We start from the raw sequence: 20,288 nt of genomic DNA on the forward strand, positions 1-20,288 counted from the left end.
TGTGTGTGTGTGTGAGTGTGTGTGTGTATGAGTGTGTGTGTGTGTGTGAGACCTGTATGAGTGTGTGTGTGTGTGTGTGAGACCTGTATGAGTGTGTATGAGTGTGTGTGTGTGTGACCTGTATGAGTGTGTATGAGTGTGTGTGTGTGACCTGTATGAGTGTGTGTGTGTGTGTGAGACCTGTATGAGTGTGTGTGTGTGTGTGTGAGTGTGTGTGTGTGTATGAGTGTGTGTGTGTGTGTGAGACCTGTATGAGTGTGTGTGTGTGTGTGTGAGACCTGTATGAGTGTGTCTTTGTGTCGTAATCTCTGCTGCAGTTGTGAGATGGTTTTGTCTCTGTTTGTGATCTCTGTACGCGAGTCCGTCTCATGATCTCGCAGCTCACACACTTTCACCTGCAGCTCCGACCGCAGCTGCTCAAGCGCTTTACACAGTTCCTGTGAACACAAACACACACACACACACTTCATGTTTACATGTATAACACTGTTATTATAACAATCAATAATCAGCTCTTAACAAACAGTCGTTATAAAGCTCAGATTAATATACAGTCAGCTGTAATGATAGATTGATTTCCTAAAATCTTGTAAACACTGCGTGTCTGTGGTGAGGGCTAGACAATAAGGACTGTCTGATGGCTAGTGTGTGAGTTTGGGGCAGGAGTTTGGGGCGGGAGTTTGGGGCAGGAGTTTGGGGCAGGAGTTTGGGGCAGGAGTTTGGGGCGGGAGGTTGGGGCGGGAGGTTGGGGCGGAAGTTTGAGGCGGAAGTTTGAGGCGGGAGTTTGGGGCGGGAGTTTGAGGCGGAAGTTTGAGGCGGGAGTTTGGGGCGGGAGTTTGGGGCGAGAGTTTGGGGCGAGAGTTTGAGGCGGGAGTTTGGGGCGGGAGTTTGGGGCGAGAGTTTGAGGCGGGAGTTTGAGGCGGGAGTTTGAGGCGGGAGTTTGAGGCGGAAGTTTGGGGCGAGAGTTTGGGGCGAGAGTTTTCCTCTCATATTCACATCATTACCTCATGACCTTCTGTAACGCTGCTTTCATATGATTGTGAAAAGTGCTATACAAATAACAAAATCTGTCTGGGTCTGTTTGTTTAGGGTTTGGGTCAAATGTTAATTTTAGGTAGTTTGAGCAGTTAGGGTTAGAGATGACCTTAGAGAACATACAGTATGTATGTGTCGCACATCTGAGAGGAACGGAGTATGTTGAGTGTCCTTCAGGAGTAAGAATGCTCATCTGTATTTCAGTCTTATGCTTCAACCCTTCAAATCCAGCTGTATGTTCCCTCTCCTGATCTTCAGCAGTATATATATATACATTACTCTCCGTGTCACTGCCTCCATCTCCATACATAAAACTAATGCCCACATTAAAGTGCTAGGCAGAATTGGAGGAACACCAGCATCAACCATGAGAAACTTCAGCTATTACATCACTTCCTGTGTGCTACTTCCTTTTGCTTAAGCTAAACAACAACAAATAGCGTCACAAAATAGAAACATTCTTAAACTCTAAAACAAAACTCTAAATAAGGGTTAAGACTGAGTTAATGTGCAGGTGTGTGTGTGTGTGTGTGTTTTGTGTGTGTGTGTGTGTGTGAGTGTGTTGTGTGTGTGTGTGTGTGTGTGTGTGTGTGTGTGTGTGTGTGCATGTGTGTGTTTTGTGTGTGTGTTTTGTGTGTGTGTTTTGTGTGTGTGTTTTGTGTGTGTGTGAGTGTGTTTTGTGTGTGTGTGTGTGCATGTGTGTGTTTTGTGTGTGTGTGTGTGTGTGTGTGTGTGTGTGTGTGTTTTGTGTGTGTGTGTGAGTGTGTTTTGTGGTCTGACCTGGTTGTGTTTGTGTGTGTCCTCTCTCTGCTGCAGCACATCATTCAGGTCGTCCTGCAGTCGGTCTCGTGAGCGCGTCACATCCTCCATGTGTCTCTGTATCAGTCTGTGAGCGCGTCGATTCGCTTCCAACTCCAGCTGATACGACAACAGAGAACTCTGCGAAGACATGAGCGACGAGTCCACGGCGCCATCTGCAGCCTACACACACACACACACACACACACACGTTACAAGATATTCAGACAGCAAGTGTGTGTGTGTGTGTGTGTGTGTGTGTGTGTGTGTGTGTGCGCGCGCGCACTCACCTGTATGTGTTGTGGCTGGTTGTGTGTCATTTCTCTGAGTTTACGCAGTGTGCTGTTCTGATCCTCAATCACATGATACAACTCCTGTGTCTATAACACACACACACACACACACACACACACAGTAACGTTTAAGGGATTGTGTTGATGGTGAGGTGTGTGTTTGACTACACGAGTGCGTGTGTGCGCGTGTGACTACACTTGTGTGTGTTTGACTACATGTTTGTGCGCGTATGTTTGACTACACGTGTGTGTGCTTAACTACACGTGTATTTGTATGTGTGTGCATGTGTTTGACTAAGTGTGTGTGTGTGTGCGTTTGACTACATGTGTGCGCGTTTCACTACGTGTGTGTGTGTGTGTGTGCGTTTGACTACGTGTGTGCATTTGACTACGTGTGTGTGCGTTTGACTACGTGTGTGTGTATGTATGTGTGTGAGAGTCTGTGTATGTTGTGTGCATGTGAGTGAGTGTGTGTGTGTGTGTGTGTGTTAGAGCACCTCAGTGTGTTTAGTGTTGAGGTCATCTGTGAGGTTCTGGATCGTTCTTTCTTGGTTCTGAGAAGCTTGTCTGATGGACCGAAGCTCCACTTCCATCTCACACAACTTCACCTGCAGCTCCTGAACAGCAAACACAAAAAGACAAAGATCCCCCATTTAGCCTTAACAGACTGTAGGGGCAAGTACTGTTAGCGAGCACCTCTGAAGGCCAGAACAGTACACGAGGGGGTGTGTGACCAGCACCACGCCCAACCGCCTTTGTCTCCCCAGTGGTGATGTTTTACACACCGCACCAGGTACTCATTTTAGGCTGAGTCGACCTAGGGGAGGCCCGGGACCGGTTCAGATAATCGTCACTGGTGTTGGCCATGAGCGGGAATCAAACTCGGGTCGCCAGGTTCGTAGCGCAGCACGCTAACCGCTACACACACACACACACACACACACACACACACACACACACACACACACACACACACACACACACACACACACACACACACACACACACACACACACACACACACACACACACACACACACACACACACACACACTGAAAGACATATTTAATCTTTGCTTCAGATTTAGTTGTTTGAGATGTAGTTCAGTGCATGAGATAGGTTCAGTTTGATTCTTCGTCACTGACACATATCTCAGGAGTCGTCACACTTACCCTTCAGTTTTACTTGTAATGGAAGTCAAACAGAACTGAAATAATAATCACAGTTTTCAGTGTTCTCAAACAGTCTCCCTGTCTTCCATTGGTTGGACAGACAGTTACTGATAGTGGACTCATTAAACTGGGATGGGAGAAACTATTGTAACATTGAATGACACACTTCAGCAATAAAAGAATGTTCCGGCTTCAATACTAGTGCAGTTTCAACAGCATCTGTATCATGAGCTCCAACACCACCAGAAATCATTTCCACTCACGGAGAAACAGCGTTCCCACTATTTTAGACCAAAGCATTTCCAGGATTTTTCCATTTGTTTGTGATAACTGGATGCAGATTTCTAACATCTTTATAATTCAAATACTTTTTCTTCTTGGTTTTCACAAACTGAGGGACAATACACACTTGAGACCAACTGGAGACAGATATTCTGCTGGTAAATGATAGAAATGTTCTTGTACCTGGTTGCTGGCTTCACTCTTATGAATCTTGTTCTGCAGCGTCTGCACCTGCAGCTGCGCTTTCTGCAGTTCACTGACGCATTGAGCGGCTGCGCATTCATACTGCTGCAGCTGCGACTGCTGCTCCTCCACCAGACTCTGAAACACACACACACACATGCAGAATAAAGGCGTCATCTGATCTTTGTGCAGGTGTATCTGTGTGTATGACATCAGTGTTTTCTAATGGTTAGGAATAATGACTCGACCGCGCCGTCCAACACAAACACCTGTTCATCTGAACACCATCACAAACTACAACACTAACCCTAACATCTAACCTAACCTAACATCTAAACTAACCCTAACATCTAACCTAACCTAACAGCTAACCTAACCCTAACATCTAACCTAACCTAACATCTAACCTAACCTAACAGCTAAACTAACCCTAACATCTAACCTAACCTAACATCTAAACTAACCCTAACATCTAACCTAACCTAACAGCTAACCTAACCCTAACATCTAAACTAACCCTAACATCTAACCTAATATCTAAAATAAACCATCTGAACACAATCACACACTAGAACACAAACCCTAACATCTAACCTAACCTAACAGCTAACCTAACCCTAACATCTAACCTAACCTAACAGCTAACCTAACCCTAACATCTAAACTAACCCTAACATCTAAACTAACCCTAACAGCTAACCTAACCCTAACAAATATCTAAACTAACCATCTGACACAATCACACTAGACACTAACCCTAACATCTAAACTAACCATAACATCTAACCTAACCCTAACATCTAACCTAACCCTAACAGCTAACCTAACCCTAACATCTAAACTAACCCTAACATCTAACCTAACCCTAACATCTAAACTAAACCATAACAGCTAACACTAACCACTAACATCTAACCTAACCTAACATCTAACCTAACCTAACAGCTAAACTAACCCTAACATCTAACCTAACCTAACATCTAAACTAACCCTAACATCTAACCTAACCTAACAGCTAACCTAACCCTAACATCTAAACTAACCCTAACATCTAACCTAATATCTAAAATAAACCATCTGAACACAATCACACACTAGAACACAAACCCTAACATCTAACCTAACCTAACAGCTAACCTAACCCTAACATCTAAACTAACCCTAACATCTAAACTAACCCTAACATCTAACCTAACCCTAACATCTAAACTAACCCTAACAGCTAACCTAACCATAACATCTAAACTAACCCTAACAAAATATCTAAATTAAACCATCTGAACACAATCACACACTAGAACACAAACCCTAACATCTAACCTAACCTAACAGCTAACCTAACCCTAACATCTAACCTAACCTAACAGCTAACCTAACCCTAACATCTAAACTAACCCTAACATCTAAACTAACCCTAACAGCTAACCTAACCCTAACATCTAAACTAACCCTAACATCTAACCTAACCCTAACATCTAAACTAACCATAACATCTAACCTAACCCTAACATCTAAACTAACCCTAACAGCTAACCTAACCCTAACATCTAAACTAACCCTAACATCTAACCTAACCCTAACATCTAAACTAAACCATATGAACACAATCACACACTAGAACACAAACCCTAACATCTAACCTAACCTAACAGCTAACCTAACCCTAACCTAACATCTAAACTAACCCTAACCTAACATCTAAACTAACCCTAACCTAATATCTAAACTAAACCATCTGAACACAATCACACACTAGAACACAAACCCTAACATCTAACCTAACCTAACAGCTAACCCTAACATCTAACTAACCCTAACATCTAACCTAACCTAACAGCTAACCTAACCCTAAAATCTAAACTAACCCTAACATCTAACCTAACCCTAACCTAACATCTAAACTAACCCTAACCTAACATCTAAATTAACCATCTGAACACAATCACACACTAGAACACAAACCCTAACATCTAAACTAACCCTAACCGAATATCTAAATTAAACCATCTGAACACAATCACACACTAGAACACTAACCCTAACCCTACCTAACACTAACATCTAACCTAACCTAACAGCTAACCTAACCCTAACATCTAAACTACCTAACATCTAAACTAACCCTAACATCTAACCTAACAGTAACCTAACATCTAACCTAACCCTAACATCTACACTAACCCTAACCTAACATATAAACTAAACCATCTGAACACAATCACACACTAGAACACAAACCCTAACATCTAACCTAACCCTAACATCTAAACTAACCCTAACCTAATATCTAAACTAAACCATCTGAACACAATCACACACTAGAACACAAACCCTAACATCTAACCTAACCTAACAGCTAACCTAACTCTAACATCTAACCTAACCCTAACATCTAACCTAACCCTAACATCTAAACTAACCCTAACATCTAACCTAACCCTAACATCTAAACTAACCCAAACATCTAAACTAACCCTAACCTAACATCTAAACTAAACCATCTGAACACAATCACACACTAGAACACTAACCCTAACCCTAACCCTACCTAACCCTAACAGCTAACCTAACCCTAACATCTAAACTAACCCTAACCTAATATCTAAACTAAACCATCTGAACACAATCACACACTAGAACACAAACCCTAACATCTAACCTAACCTAACAGCTAACCCTAACATCTAAACTAACCCTAACATCTAACCTAACCCTAACATCTAAACTAACCCTAACCTAACATCTAAACTAAACCATCTGAACACAATCACACACTAGAACACAAACCCTAACATCTAAACTAACCCTAACCTAATATCTAAATTAAACCATCTGAACACAATCACATACTAGAACACTAACCCTAACCCTACCTAACCCTAACATCTAACCTAACCTAACAGCTAACCTAACCCTAACATCTAAACTAACCCTAACATCTAACCTAACCCTAACATCTAAACTAACCCTAACATCTAACCTAACCCTAACATCTAAACTAACCCTAACCTAACATCTAAACTAACCCTAACCTAACATCTAACCTAACCCTAACATCTAAACTAACCCTAACCTAACATCTAAACTAAACCATATGAACACAATCACACACTAGAACACAAACCCTAACATCTAACCTAACCCTAACATCTAAACTAACCCTAACCTAACATCTAAACTAACCCTAACATCTAAACTAACTCAAACCTAACATCTAAACTAAACCATCTGAACACAATCACACACTAGAACACAAACCCTAACATCTAAACTAACCCTAACATCTAAACTAACCTTAACCTAATATCTAAATTAAACCATCTGAACACAATCACACACTAGAACACTAACCCTACCTAACCCTAACATCTAACCTAACCTAACAGCTAACCTAACCCTAACATCTAAACTAACCCTAACCTAACATCTAAACTAACCTAACATCTAAACTAACCCTAACATCTAAACTAACCCTAACCTAACATCTAACCCTAACATCTAAACTAACCCTAACCTAACATCTAACCTAACCCTAACATCTAAACTAACCCTAACCTAACATATAAACTAACCTAACTTCTAAACTAACCCTAACCAAACATCTAAACTAAACCATCTGAACACAATCACACACTAGAACACAAACCCTAACATCTAACCTAACCTAACAGCTAACCTAACCCTAACCTAACATCTAAACAAACCTAACTTCTAAACTAACCCTAACCTAACATCTAAACTAAACTTAACCTAATATCTAAACTAACATCTAAACTAACCATAACATCTAAACTAACCCTAACCTAACATCTAAACTAACCCGAACCTAACATCTAACCCTAACATCTAAACTAACCCTAACCTAACATCTAACCTAACCCTAACATCTAAACTAACCCTAACCTAACATCTAAACTAACCTAACTTCTAAACTAACCCTAACCTAACATCTAAACTAACCTTAACATCTAAACTAACCCTAACATCTAACCTAACCCAAACATAACATCTAAACTAACCCAAACCTAACATCTAAACTAACCCTAACCTAACATCTAAACTAACCCTAACATCTTACCTAACCCAAACATCTTACCTAACCCAAACATAACATCTAAACTAACCCAAACCTAACATCTAAACAAATCCTAACATCTAAACTAACCCTAACCTAACATCTAAACTAACCCTAACATCTAAACTAACCCAAACATCTAAACTAACCCAAACCTAACATCTAACCTAACCCTAACCTAACATCTAACCTAACCCTCACATCTAAACTAACCCTAACCTAACATCTAAATTAACCTAACTTCTAAACTAACCCTAACCAAATATCTACACTAACCTAACATCTAAACTAACCCTAACATCTAAACTAACCCAAACATCTAAACTAACCCAAACCTAACATCTAACCTAACCCTCACATCTAAACTAACCCTAACCTAACTTCTAAACTAACCTAACTTCTAAACTAACCCTAACCTAACATCTAAACTAACCCTAACATCTAAACTAACCTAACTTCTAAACTAACCCTAACCTAACATCTAAACTAACCCTAACCCAAACATCTAAACTAAACCTAACCTAACATCTAAACTAACCCTAACATCTAAACTAACCCTAACCTAACATCTAAACTAACCCTAACCCAAACATCTAAACTAAACCTAACCTAACATCTAAACTAACCCTAACATCTAAACTAACCCATCTGAACACAATCACACATTAGAACACAAACCCTAACATCTAAACTAACCCTAATATCTAAACTAACCCTAACATCTAAAATAACCCTAACATCTAACCTAACCCTAACATCTAAACTAACCCTAACCTAACATCTAAACTAACCTAATATCTAAACTAACCCTAACATCTAAACTAACCCTAACCTAACATCTAAACTAACCTAACATCTAAACACAATCACACACTAGAACACAAACCCTAACTTCTAACCTAACCTAACAGCTAACCTAACCCTAACATCTAAACTAACCCTAACCTAACATCTAAACTAACCTAACATCTAAACACAATCACACACTAGAACACAAACCCTAACATCTAACCTAACAGCTAACCTAACCCTAATATCTAAACTAACCCTAACATCTAAACTAACCCTAACCTAACATCTAAACTAACCTAACATCTAAACTAACCCATCTGAACACAATCACACACTAGAACACAAACCCTAACATCTAACCTAACAGCTAACCTAACCCTAATATCTAAACTAACCCTAACATCTAAACTAACCCTAACCTAACATCTAAACTAACCTAACAGCTAAACTAACCCATCTGAACACAATCACACACTAGAACACAAATCCTAACATCTAACCTAACCTAACATCTAACCTAATCTAACATCTAAACTAACCCTAACATCTAACCTAACCCTAACATCTAACCTAATCTAACATCTAAACTAACTCAAACCTAACATCTAAACTAACCCATCTGAACACAATCACACACTAGAACACAAACCCTAACATCTAACCTAACCTAACAGCTAACCTAACCCTAACCTAACCTAATATCTAAACTAACCCTAACATCTAACCTAACCTAATATCTAAACTAACCATAACATCTAACCTAACCTAATATCTAAGCTAACCCTAACATCTAAACTAACCCTAACATCTAACCTAACCCTAACATCTAACCTAACCTAATATCTAAACTAACCCTAAAATCTAACCTAACCTAATATCTAAACTAACCCTAACATCTAAACTAACCCTAACCTAACATCTAAACTAACCTAACATCTAAACTAACCCATCTGAACACAATCACACACTAGAACACAAACCCTAACATCTAACCTAACCTAACAGCTAACCTAACCCTAACCTAACCTAATATCTAAACTAACCCTAACATCTAACCTAACCTAATATCTAAACTAACCCTAACATCTAACCTAACCTAATATCTAAACTAACCCTAACATCTAAACTAACCCTAACATCTAACCTAACCCTAACATCTAAACTAACCCTAACCTAACATCTAAACTAACCTAACATCTAAACTAACCCTAACCTAACATCTAAACTAACCCATCTGAACACAATCACACAGTAGAACACTAACCCTGTATACACGCAACAATAAATGTTTCAATCAGCAGTACGATTCATTGTTGTCACATGACCTCAATATAATACATATTTAAATTGTTATGCGCTGTGCAGTCATCTTAATAAATAATGTTATTTTACATTTTTAATACAATTTTGCATTAAAAAATTAAATAATAAACTCCAATTCTGTCAGTCTGATCATATAATAGTAAAAAAAATAGTGCTGTAGTGAATCAGAGTATACACAGTATTCAGAGTACACAAGTGTGTATTTCAGACCGCAGAGACAGTCAGTATCAGCTCAAAGAAACGATGGGAAAGATCACGTGTGTTTCTTCATCAGTTTGAACCGTTAAATACATGTTATGATAAACATTAGCGGTACACAAATATAGAAATCTCTGGACAATACTGACAGCTAATAAAATTACACAACTATATTCTAGAATCTGTTTTAGAACAGGAAGTGTCGATCTAGAATTGTTTCAAGTACAATCAGACGTTTCATGGAACAACTGAAAAGACGTGAAAGAAACGGCATTGAAAGAGTTTACGGTTAAAAACATGAAATTCTCTGCTTCAAATATCAGTCGATTGAGACCGATATGATCAATTAAAAATGATAATATCGGCCGACAGTCCGAGCATGTTTACATAATCGTTCTGAAGCACAGATTAATAAGATCATGTAAATGTAAAAACGGTTTTCCTTTGATCAGAGTTCGGTCATAAATGTGTTCCTGTACGCAAAACACACATGAAGCATTAATATCAGAGAATGACCCGCAGATTACGAATCTCATGTACATGCAGTTTTCTTGTGCTGATGCAGAAGTTGCTATGGGGACGCTGCTTTCTGACGAGCTGCACGTATACGAGAGTAAAGTGTACTACTGTTATAACGGCCTGTTTCACTGTGTGCGTTCAGGATTTCACATCTCACTGTATATATGACACCAAAACACAACTGTGCCAAATTCCAATAATATTTTTATTGCAGAACGAATACTTGAGTATTCAGCTCCTCGTGCACATCCCTAATGTAAACCCATTCATTGATCACTCAACATGAACATACATTCAGTAAATGACCTGAAGCTGGTTTGACATGATGTACTGTGTGTCACATGACTGCATCTGTCTTCACAATCATTCTGCAGCATCTGAAGTCCTTTAACGGTAATGAATAGAGGTCAGACGTGTGTGTGTGTGTGTGTGTGTGTGTGTTCTGCCTTCAGGGCTTGAAGAGATATCTAGGCCAATGGTGGTGCCACCATGATTTCAATGTTAACCTATTTAACTGAGTGTGATCTTCAGCTTTGGGTAAAACAGGGAGAATTCAGCGAGAATCACAGCGAGTGTAAAAGAGAGACACAACAAACATCAGTGATCTGATGATGGTGCGACTGTAACAGCGGCTTCATTCACTTCCTGTCTCTGAAAATAGAGCAGCCACAGGCTGCACAACCCTTTAAGGTTTTGAAAGGAAGCAGCTTGTATTGATTCTTATTCACCTCCGATTTCAAGCAGAACCGCATGTGCTAAACCCTGATGTATGACTTCTGTGGAACGCTAAAGGAGAATATTGAAGAATCTTTATGCAGCTCTTTTCCATATAACAGTTCGAAGTGACCAAAGTCTGTCAAGCTCCAAACGCACCATAAAAGCACCATATGACCGGTGTGCTCTATTCTTCTGAAAATCTTTACCAGGCATCTGTGATCACTGTGACTGATGCTGTATCGATGCCAACACACACACACACACACACACTCGAAGACTCAGTGACACTAGAATCGATTACAACACTAATCACACGCACACCTTCACTGGGCATGTTTAAGGCTCCAAAACCTGTTGAAGTCAGATGAGGTGTTTAAACTTTTCCGAGACATCACAGCTGCTTCATCAGCAAACACAAGCAGCACTGATTTCACAATCTTGTTTTGGGCCTCATCAGGCTGTTGATGATTCAGAAAGTTATTTATTCAGCGAGTAAGAGCAAAAACAGACCCTGGTGGTCTCTGAAAGCAAAGAAAATGACAAATTTGTCATCATTTACTCATCCTGATGCCGTTCCAAACCTGTTTGACCTCCTTCAGTGGAACACAAAAGGAGATGTCAGGAAGAATATTGATTTCAGCTCCTATATTATGGAGTGGTGGTGGTGTAGTGGGCTAAAGCACAGAACTGGTAATCAGAAGGTTGCTGGTTTGATCCCTACAGCAACCATCATTGAGCAAGCGCTGAACTCCAGGATTCTCTGGGGGGGATTGTCCCTGTAATAAGGGCTCTGTAATTAAGCCCAGACTGCCAAGTGCATAAATGTAAATTCTGTTCAAGATCTCCTTTTGTGTTACACAGAAGCAAGTCATACAGATTTGACCCAACCCTGTAAATGAGGTAAAGGTTACTAATCCGTTATCCGGAAGATAGATCTTACGGTCACTGTTTTTAATGCTTCACCTTTGAAACCTTCCTCAAACAGAAGGGCAGATACTCCTCATGAACGTCACTCCACAGCTCCTCAAGTTGGGTCAGTTCCAGTGCCAGATCCAGCCGAACTCCAGGAGGTTCTGGCTCTATGAGCGTACAGTTCACCCCATCAAACAGGACCTGTTCTGGATTGTCCAACTTACTGCCTCCATTGGAAAAGCCACACTTTATGAGAACAGGGAGTTTACTGCCTCGCCGACTCTGAACGGGCTTGTACACACAGTTCTGCAGCAGCGACAGAGCCAGCGACAGCTTTGATGAAGCTCCGAGATGCTCCTCAGAGTCCAAGCTGCTGCCGTCCACTTCATCGTTCTTCAGAAGTTTGCTGGGCGACACGTCGAGAGTTTTCTCCAGAGATTCCACAGAGGCGCTCGAGATCTCGTGGTCTCGGAGAGTCCGATCTCCGTCAGACGACCTTGACACCGTTCGCTGTCTCTCTGGCACCAGCGTGGCTGAGGTGGCAGTCTGCTCCTCCCCGCACAGGCTCCCTGCGCTGCTCGCCGAATAACGTGTGGACGGGCCACAGGAACTGCTTCTCACGACCTTCCTGGGCACCTTGCAAACGGCCTCATAGTCGGAGTCAAGAACACGTAAAGTGCTGCAGCCTCGACACCTGCGTGAGTGGAGCCAAGACGACGAGGACGCCTCTGACGCGTGACACTGAGGATTGTGGGGAAACTCCAGCGTCTGATCCTCGTCCTCCGCCCACGACTCGTACATGCAGTACATCAGATTGTCCTGCAGTAGCGTGCAATACTGAACATCACGCAGGCCGGACGAGTCAACCGTGCAGGACGTGCTTGTCTCGGACACCGCATGGGGATTGTTTTTGCGATAGAGTGCGCTGATGCACTGTCGCAAGCGCTCTTTCTCCTGCAGGAGTCTGTGCAGACGCTCGATGGACAGCGCCTCCACGCGCGCGATCACCGTGTCGAAGCGGTACATCCGGTCCAGCATAAACACGCACTTGCTGCAGACAAATTCGCAGCGGCCGTCCCGCTGTAAGTCGCAGCGGAGCGCATGAGACAGCAGCACCTGCAGGTTCAGTTTGCTGGCCGGATGAAAGATCCATCGCCGCTGGTTACCGCACAGCTCACGCGCACAGATGCGACACACTTCCTTCATGTTTTAAACAGCTTCAAAAGAAAACTGCAGCCAATTATTTCTGCACCACTAGCGTCAACAAATATAATTACAACATATCTGACTGTTTTCAAAAAGGTTTCCTAAAAATTCTCCTGTTTACACTTTTTGGTAAAATCACCAAACTACTGGATTACATAAAGTTGACCAAAAAAAGCATTTATACACCATTAACTCCTTACTGATTAAATTCTGAGCAATAACAAAAACAAACCGCTGTCCATATTGAGCAAAAATAATAATAATAATAATAATAATAATAATAATTTGAACTTTAATAAAAAAATTATAAATTGCACATTTTTACATGTACACGCAAACTAACCCTAAAAAATAAATGTAGCTTAATCCTTGTGGATAATTTAAGATCAAGCTCATTGGAAGATTTACATTTAAAATATTCCACAATATGCTCGCAAAATAAATATATTCGAATAGAATAGTTCATAGCTAAAATAAAGTTAAAAACAGCTTGATCCTCTGAAGACCTGTGGGGTGTTTTCCTAAATGAACATGTGCATTAGATATGCAGAACATGAATCCACGCGGTTCGTCGCGGTGATGCAGCGCTGCGTGTTCAATATTTCCTCCTCTGAATCCCGGCAGACATTCCGATACAGCCGAAATAAAAACGAGCACGAATGATGCGTCTGTCCCGCTGCTCGCGCGCTTCAGTCTGTTTCGTGTTTCACAGCTCGAGCTGCGGGGAAAGCGTCTTCTGTCACGCGACGCGCGGATTCACCGGTGACTGATGTCAACTCCAGCCTGCAGTCCGTTTATCCCGCGGATTCATGTTTGATTGTATCATTCAGTCACTTTGTGACATTGTATCAGTGCGCTCGCGTCATCTACTTCCGATTTAAACACGAGATAAAAGGAAGCGATGCCGCGAAACCTGCAGCGGGTGTGTACCATCTCACAGAGCAGGGGAGGATCATCATCATCATGTGTTCTGCTGGGATCAATCAAAGTCGAATAAAAGTAAAAAAGCCAAGCACGGATTATTCTGTGAAACAACATGATAACGTGAGTATATTCACGCTGATGACGCGTGTACAGTGACGTGACGCGGATCTGTTTCTCCTCGCGCCCCTTCGTGTTTATCAGCTCGAGCAGGTGAAGTGACGCGTGTCTAATGTCACACTGATGATGAAGACACGTTTATTCTCATTTCCCAATGATAAACATATCCATGAAACATTAACCCCGGATTATAATACAGCTCAGGGAACTGTACATCATCATGTTCATGTTTCATTCATCAGTATCATGCTGTCATTATGTCGTTTACATAATAATATAATATCTGTAGTGAGACGTTAAGGGGTATAGTAAATATTCATTTAGCATGATATATGATCTCACTAATACAGTGAAACCAACATGTCATGTAGATAACTGTAAACATGCAACCAACTGCAAAACAACAAAGTCATACAATCATACAGATACTGAAACCTGTTTAGTGAGAATTAAACACACACACACACACACACACACACACAATAGAGACCACATCTGTAAAACTCTCTCTTGTTCCCTTAGAAGACGAGCAGCATTTGAAGGGTTTGTTTGCTTTGAAATCACCGTACACAATAAAATCACTGTGCTCTGATTCGGCCAGCAGGTAAACATCTCTTCTGAAAGGCATCCATTGTGATTGGATTTTCGTTTAATGTTTTCACATAAAACACACACTGAATCAATAATTCAGCTCTATTTTTATATTTAGACATGTGCCTTTAACAGTCCCACAATGCACCATATTTTACCATGGGAACCAGCCGCAGACTGTCCTGACAGATAATTTAAACCATGGAGTCATTTCATTAATTAACAAAAATAGCCACATCAAATTCTACAGATTTATAATAAATGATCTATTTATAATATACATGTGTAAGACATCAGATACTGTAGAATAAATCTAAACTGTCAGGACTCATTAAATCCAGATTACATGTCTGTAGATCTTGAACCCTGAATTTTCAGACTGCCATGACCTATTTAACACACACACGACCAGTCACTCATGCATGTACTAGCACACACACACTTATGTTAACATACACTCACACATACAATTTGTGTGATGGTCAAACCTTGAACATTTGTTAAACCTAACATGAAAACCTGGATGTTATGAACAGACTCGTATGGCAACTGATAATAACAGAAAATAGGCATTATATAACTCGAGTTTCTACTGCGTCTCTATACAATAACTGTGTGTGTGTGTGTGTGTAATGACAGCAATGAGAAAAGTTCTTCCTGTCACATCCTGTGTTTGCATATCACATCACAATCATTTATCATTTCAAATGCACACACACACACACACACAGATCCCCCATTTAGCCTTAACAGACTGTAGGGGCAAGTGCTGTTAGCGAGCAGCTATGAAGGCCGGAACGGTACACGAGGGGGTGGGTGACCAGCACCACACCCGACCGCCTTTGTCTCCCCAGTGGCGATGTTTTACACACCGCACCAGGTACTCATTTTAGGCTGAGTCAACCCTGATGGAGGGAAAGAGACTCTTATCTTTGATAAAAGGCCAATGGGAATTGGCGAGTGGTATATGCATGCCACTCCCCCGAACATACGGGTATAAAGGAGCTGGCGTGCAAACCGCTCATTCGGGTTTTGTGCTGAGGAACTGAGAGAGAAGGTCCCGGCCATTTCAGCAGGTAGTCCAGCGTTGTGGCAAGAGGGACACAATGTCTCGTTCCCTCCATCAGGGTACGGAGGTTACAGAAGTAACCAGGTGGAAATATGTCACATGGTCTTGTTGAGCATTGTCGGAAGTATATCATGTGGAGAAGTCCCATGGTAGGTCCTACCCATTGGGGGAGGAGTTTCTACAAACATGGTGACTGGAGCAGAGGGCTAGGAGGAAGTCATCCAGGGAACACATTTTGTGAACACTACTGGGAGTCAACAGCACAAGTCTTCAGCTCTTGTGCACACGACCGACTGTCCCGGACTTATCTGTTCGTTCCTCCCAAGAAACAGGATGAATCCGGCTCAACCAGGAGATTGTAGATCCTCGCAAAGTTGTTGGGTGTTGCCCAGCACGCTGCTCTGCAAATGTCTGTTAGAGAAGCGCCACTGGTCAGGGCCCAGGAGGCCGCCATACTCCTGGTAGAATAGGCTCATAGCCCTGCGGGAGGCGGCACGTGCTGGGCGTAGTATGCCATAGCTATGGCGTCAATGATCCAGTGGGTGATCCTCTGCTTGGAGACAGCGCTTCCTTTCTGCTATCCACCAAAACAGATAAAGAGCACCTCAGAGACTCTGAAGCTCTGCATGCGATCCAAATAGATGCTTAAAGCGTGCACCAGACACAGCAACGTCAAGGCTGTGTCTGCCTCCTCCTGGGGCAGCGCTTGCAGGTTCACCTCCTGATCCCTGAATGGGGTTGTGGGAACCTTGAGCACATGAGAGTAGCCCGGACCGAACTCCAGGCACGCTTCGCTGATAGAGAATGCTTGCAGGTCACCTACCGTCTTGATGGAAGTGAGTGCAGTCAGGAGGGCAGTCTTTAAAGAGAGTGCCTTAACTTGTGACATACAACTGGAGTGTAAACCACCTTGACGGTTGATGTAGGCTACCGTTGTCGTGTTGTCTGTCCGTGCCAACACATGCTTGCCCTGGATCAAGGGCCGGAACCTTGAGCAGTATTGCCAACAACTCAAGGCAGTTGATGTGCCAACATAGCCACGGGCCCATCCAGGAGCTGGCAGCTGCGCGCCCGTTGCATACAGTGCCTCAGCCCGTCTTGGAGGTGTCCGTCGTAACCACGACGCGCCTGGAGACCTGCTCTAGGGGAACACCTGCCCATAGAAATGTGAGTTCGGTCCAAGGGCTGAAGGGGCGGTGACACACCGGCGTGATGGCCACGCGGTGAGTGCCGCGGCACCATGCCCATCTCGGGACTCGAGTCTGGAGCCAGTGCTGAAGCGGTCTCATATGCATCAACCCGAGTGGTGTGGCCACCGATGAGGATGCCATATGCCCCAGGAGCCTCTGAAACAGTTTCAGTGGAACAGCTGTTTTCAGTCTGAACTCCTTCAAACAGGTCAGCATCGACTGTGCACGCTCGTTCGTGCAACTCCAAGTCGAGAAAAGAGACGCTCTGAACCGGGAGGAGCTTGCTCTTTTCCCAGATGGCCTGAAGCACTAGCAGGCTGAGGTGCATGATCTCGAGAGTGAGCTAATTAGCCAGTCGTCGAGATAGTTGAGGATGCGATTGCCCACTTCCCTTAACAGGGCAAGGGCTGCCTCTGCGACCTTCGTGAAGATGCAAGGGAACCAGTGCAGAGGGGGGAGAAAGCCACTGTAATGCACCATCAGGAATCCAGCAGAGGTGAATGGGAAGTCGTGGGAAATTCAGCTCAGTGAACATCGACCGCTCGACTCCGAAGAAAAAAAATCTGAATGAGCGGCTCACACGCAAGCTCCTTTATACCCGGATGCTGGGAGGAGTGGGATGCAAATACCACTCGCCAATTCCCATTGGCCTTTTATCAAAGATCAGAGGTGTCTCAGGCTCCCAAGAGTGACCCCTAGTGTCACTTCATCGACACAACATCGAGTGAGTGACAGATAAGGAACTATAAGGAAGAGCCACAGTAAAATATGATGGAGACAGTCTCACTGTCTCTCACACACATATTGTGCTGCTATCACACAGCAGTTCTTGTGTTCTCCTAAGAAGAAGGGCAGTTTTTTCAGTGTTTGTTAAAAGATCCAATGTGCTGTGAATTACAGTGTGGACACAACCTTTCTTCCTGTGTCTGCCCGTTTCTATAGTGAGGGTGTGTTCACTGAGTCTGTACCTTGTCAAGCTCTCAGTTTTTTGTCTGTCACTGTGCCATGGTGTAATCCCTTTTTAGGGCCAGACAGCATTGCATTTTGCTCTGTTGTTGTGTTTGAGTTTCCCAATAAGTGATATAATTATGCTTCATTTGTGCTGTAATTTGTCTGTATCTAATTAGTTTAGCAGTATTGTTTTGGTCCAGGTCTCCAGTGTGATGAGGGTTAGTAGATGTTGGTGAAGCTCCAGACCAGCTGAGACAAAAGATTGGTTTCTTTGTTCAGCTCTTGGTAATGCAGGACTTTATAAGAGGGAGTCACTGAGTTTTACATGTTTCCAGAATTTGATTGTCCATTTTTGTATTGTGTAATTAGTGTATATTTGCCTAATTCTGCCTTGCTTGTGTTATTTGTTGTGTGCAGGTATTCTGCATTTGATGAATTCTTGAATTGGATTAACAGTGGACCCCACACGTCACTGCCATACAGGGCAATCAGCTCAATCGCTGATTCTAACATTTTTAACCAAATTCTGACAAGTATCTCTATAGGATATTGTCATTTTATGGCACAGAAGTGCCTGTGAGCTTTATCTCTCAGTTCATTCACTGCAGAGTTGAAGTTTCCAGTGGAAGTGATTATTAGCTCTAGATAATTGCAGTGTGATGAGTGTGTTATTTGGTTATTTCCTAATATGAATATTCACATTAGGAATCTCTCTCTCTCTCTCTCTCTCTCTCTCTCTCTCTCTCTCTCTCTCTCTCTCTCTCTCTCTCTCTCTCTCTCTCTCTCGTGTCCAGCAGAGGGCGCACTGACACTGTACATCTCACACACACACACACTCGTGTTGTGTTTCCATGTTTTATGGGGACTTTCCATAGATATAATGGTTTTTATACTGTACAAACTTTATATTCTATCCCCTAAACCTAACCCTACCCCTAAACCTAACCCTCACAGAAAACTTTATGAATTTAAAACATTTTAAAAACATAATTTAGTATGATTTATAAGCTGTTTTCCTTATGAGGACCGACAAAATGTCCCCACAAGGTAAAAAATGTTGGGTTTTACAATCATTATGGGGACATTTGGTCCGCACAAAGTGATAAATACACGCTCACACTCACACACACACACACACACACACACACACACACACACACACACACACACACACACACACACACACAAAGACAAAGATCCCCCATTTAGCCTTAACAGACTGTAGGGGCAAGTGCTGTTAGCGAGCACCTATGAAGGCCGGAACGGTACACGAGGGGGTGGGTGGCCAGCACCACGCCCGACCGCCTTTTGTCTCCCCAGTGGCAATGTTTACACACCGCACCAGGTACTCATTTTAGGCTGAGTCGACCTAGGGGAGGCCCGGGACCGGTTCAGATATTCGTCACTGGTGTTGGCTATGAGCGGGAATCGAACTCAGGTCGCCAGGTTCACTACACTACCGCTCCCCACCAATACATACACACACACACACACACACACACACACACACTCTCTCACACACACTCATACATACACACACACACTTATACACACGCACACACACTCACACACACTTATACACACGCACACAAACACACACACTTATACACATTGGTCAACAGATGTTGTTTTAATTGTGCTCTATAAATAAGTGTTATTGACACTGTCTCTCTTACCTGCATCTCTTGTTGCACTCTTAGTCTCTCGCGACTCAACTCATCTTGATAAAACTACACAAAAGAAAGAAAACTCATCACAACCATGTTAACATGAATGTGTTCATTCACTACACTAACACAGAGATCACATCATGCTCTTGAATACATCTCAATCAAACAATTTCAGCTCATACTTCACCAACAAATCAAAAGAAAAAAAATATATGAAATTACATTTTCCATAAATAAAATGAAGCCTATTTTTAGGACCAAGATGTTGTG

General features: G+C 42.3%; 2 protein-coding genes across 3 annotated transcripts in view; both read right to left on the reverse strand.

Moving 5' to 3' along the window:
* The window catches only part of LOC127645045 (myomegalin-like), a 123,153-nt gene extending 108,644 nt beyond the window's left edge, over positions 1–14,509 (reverse strand). The window contains exons 1-6 of the mRNA XM_052128560.1: positions 12,352–14,509; positions 3,765–3,986; positions 2,624–2,743; positions 2,124–2,213; positions 1,816–2,016; positions 279–437 (exon numbers count right to left, since the gene is read on the reverse strand). Coding sequence (XP_051984520.1) covers positions 279–437; positions 1,816–2,016; positions 2,124–2,213; positions 2,624–2,743; positions 3,765–3,986; positions 12,352–13,506 — 1,947 coding nt within the window. The 5' untranslated portion in view covers positions 13,507–14,509. The remainder of the gene's footprint in view (positions 1–278; positions 438–1,815; positions 2,017–2,123; positions 2,214–2,623; positions 2,744–3,764; positions 3,987–12,351) is intronic.
* Positions 14,510–15,654: 1,145 nt separating this feature from the next.
* Positions 15,655–20,288, reverse strand: part of LOC127645810 (myomegalin-like) — a 106,717-nt gene continuing 102,083 nt past the window's right edge. For both annotated transcript variants that reach the window (XM_052129488.1, XM_052129487.1), the window contains exon 9: positions 15,655–20,078. In XM_052129488.1, coding sequence (XP_051985448.1) covers positions 19,923–20,078 — 156 coding nt within the window. In that variant the 3' untranslated portion in view covers positions 15,655–19,922. The remainder of the gene's footprint in view (positions 20,079–20,288) is intronic.

Source organism: Xyrauchen texanus, chromosome 6 (genome assembly GCF_025860055.1).
Source record: "Xyrauchen texanus isolate HMW12.3.18 chromosome 6, RBS_HiC_50CHRs, whole genome shotgun sequence".
Taxonomy (NCBI): domain Eukaryota; kingdom Metazoa; phylum Chordata; class Actinopteri; order Cypriniformes; family Catostomidae; genus Xyrauchen; species Xyrauchen texanus.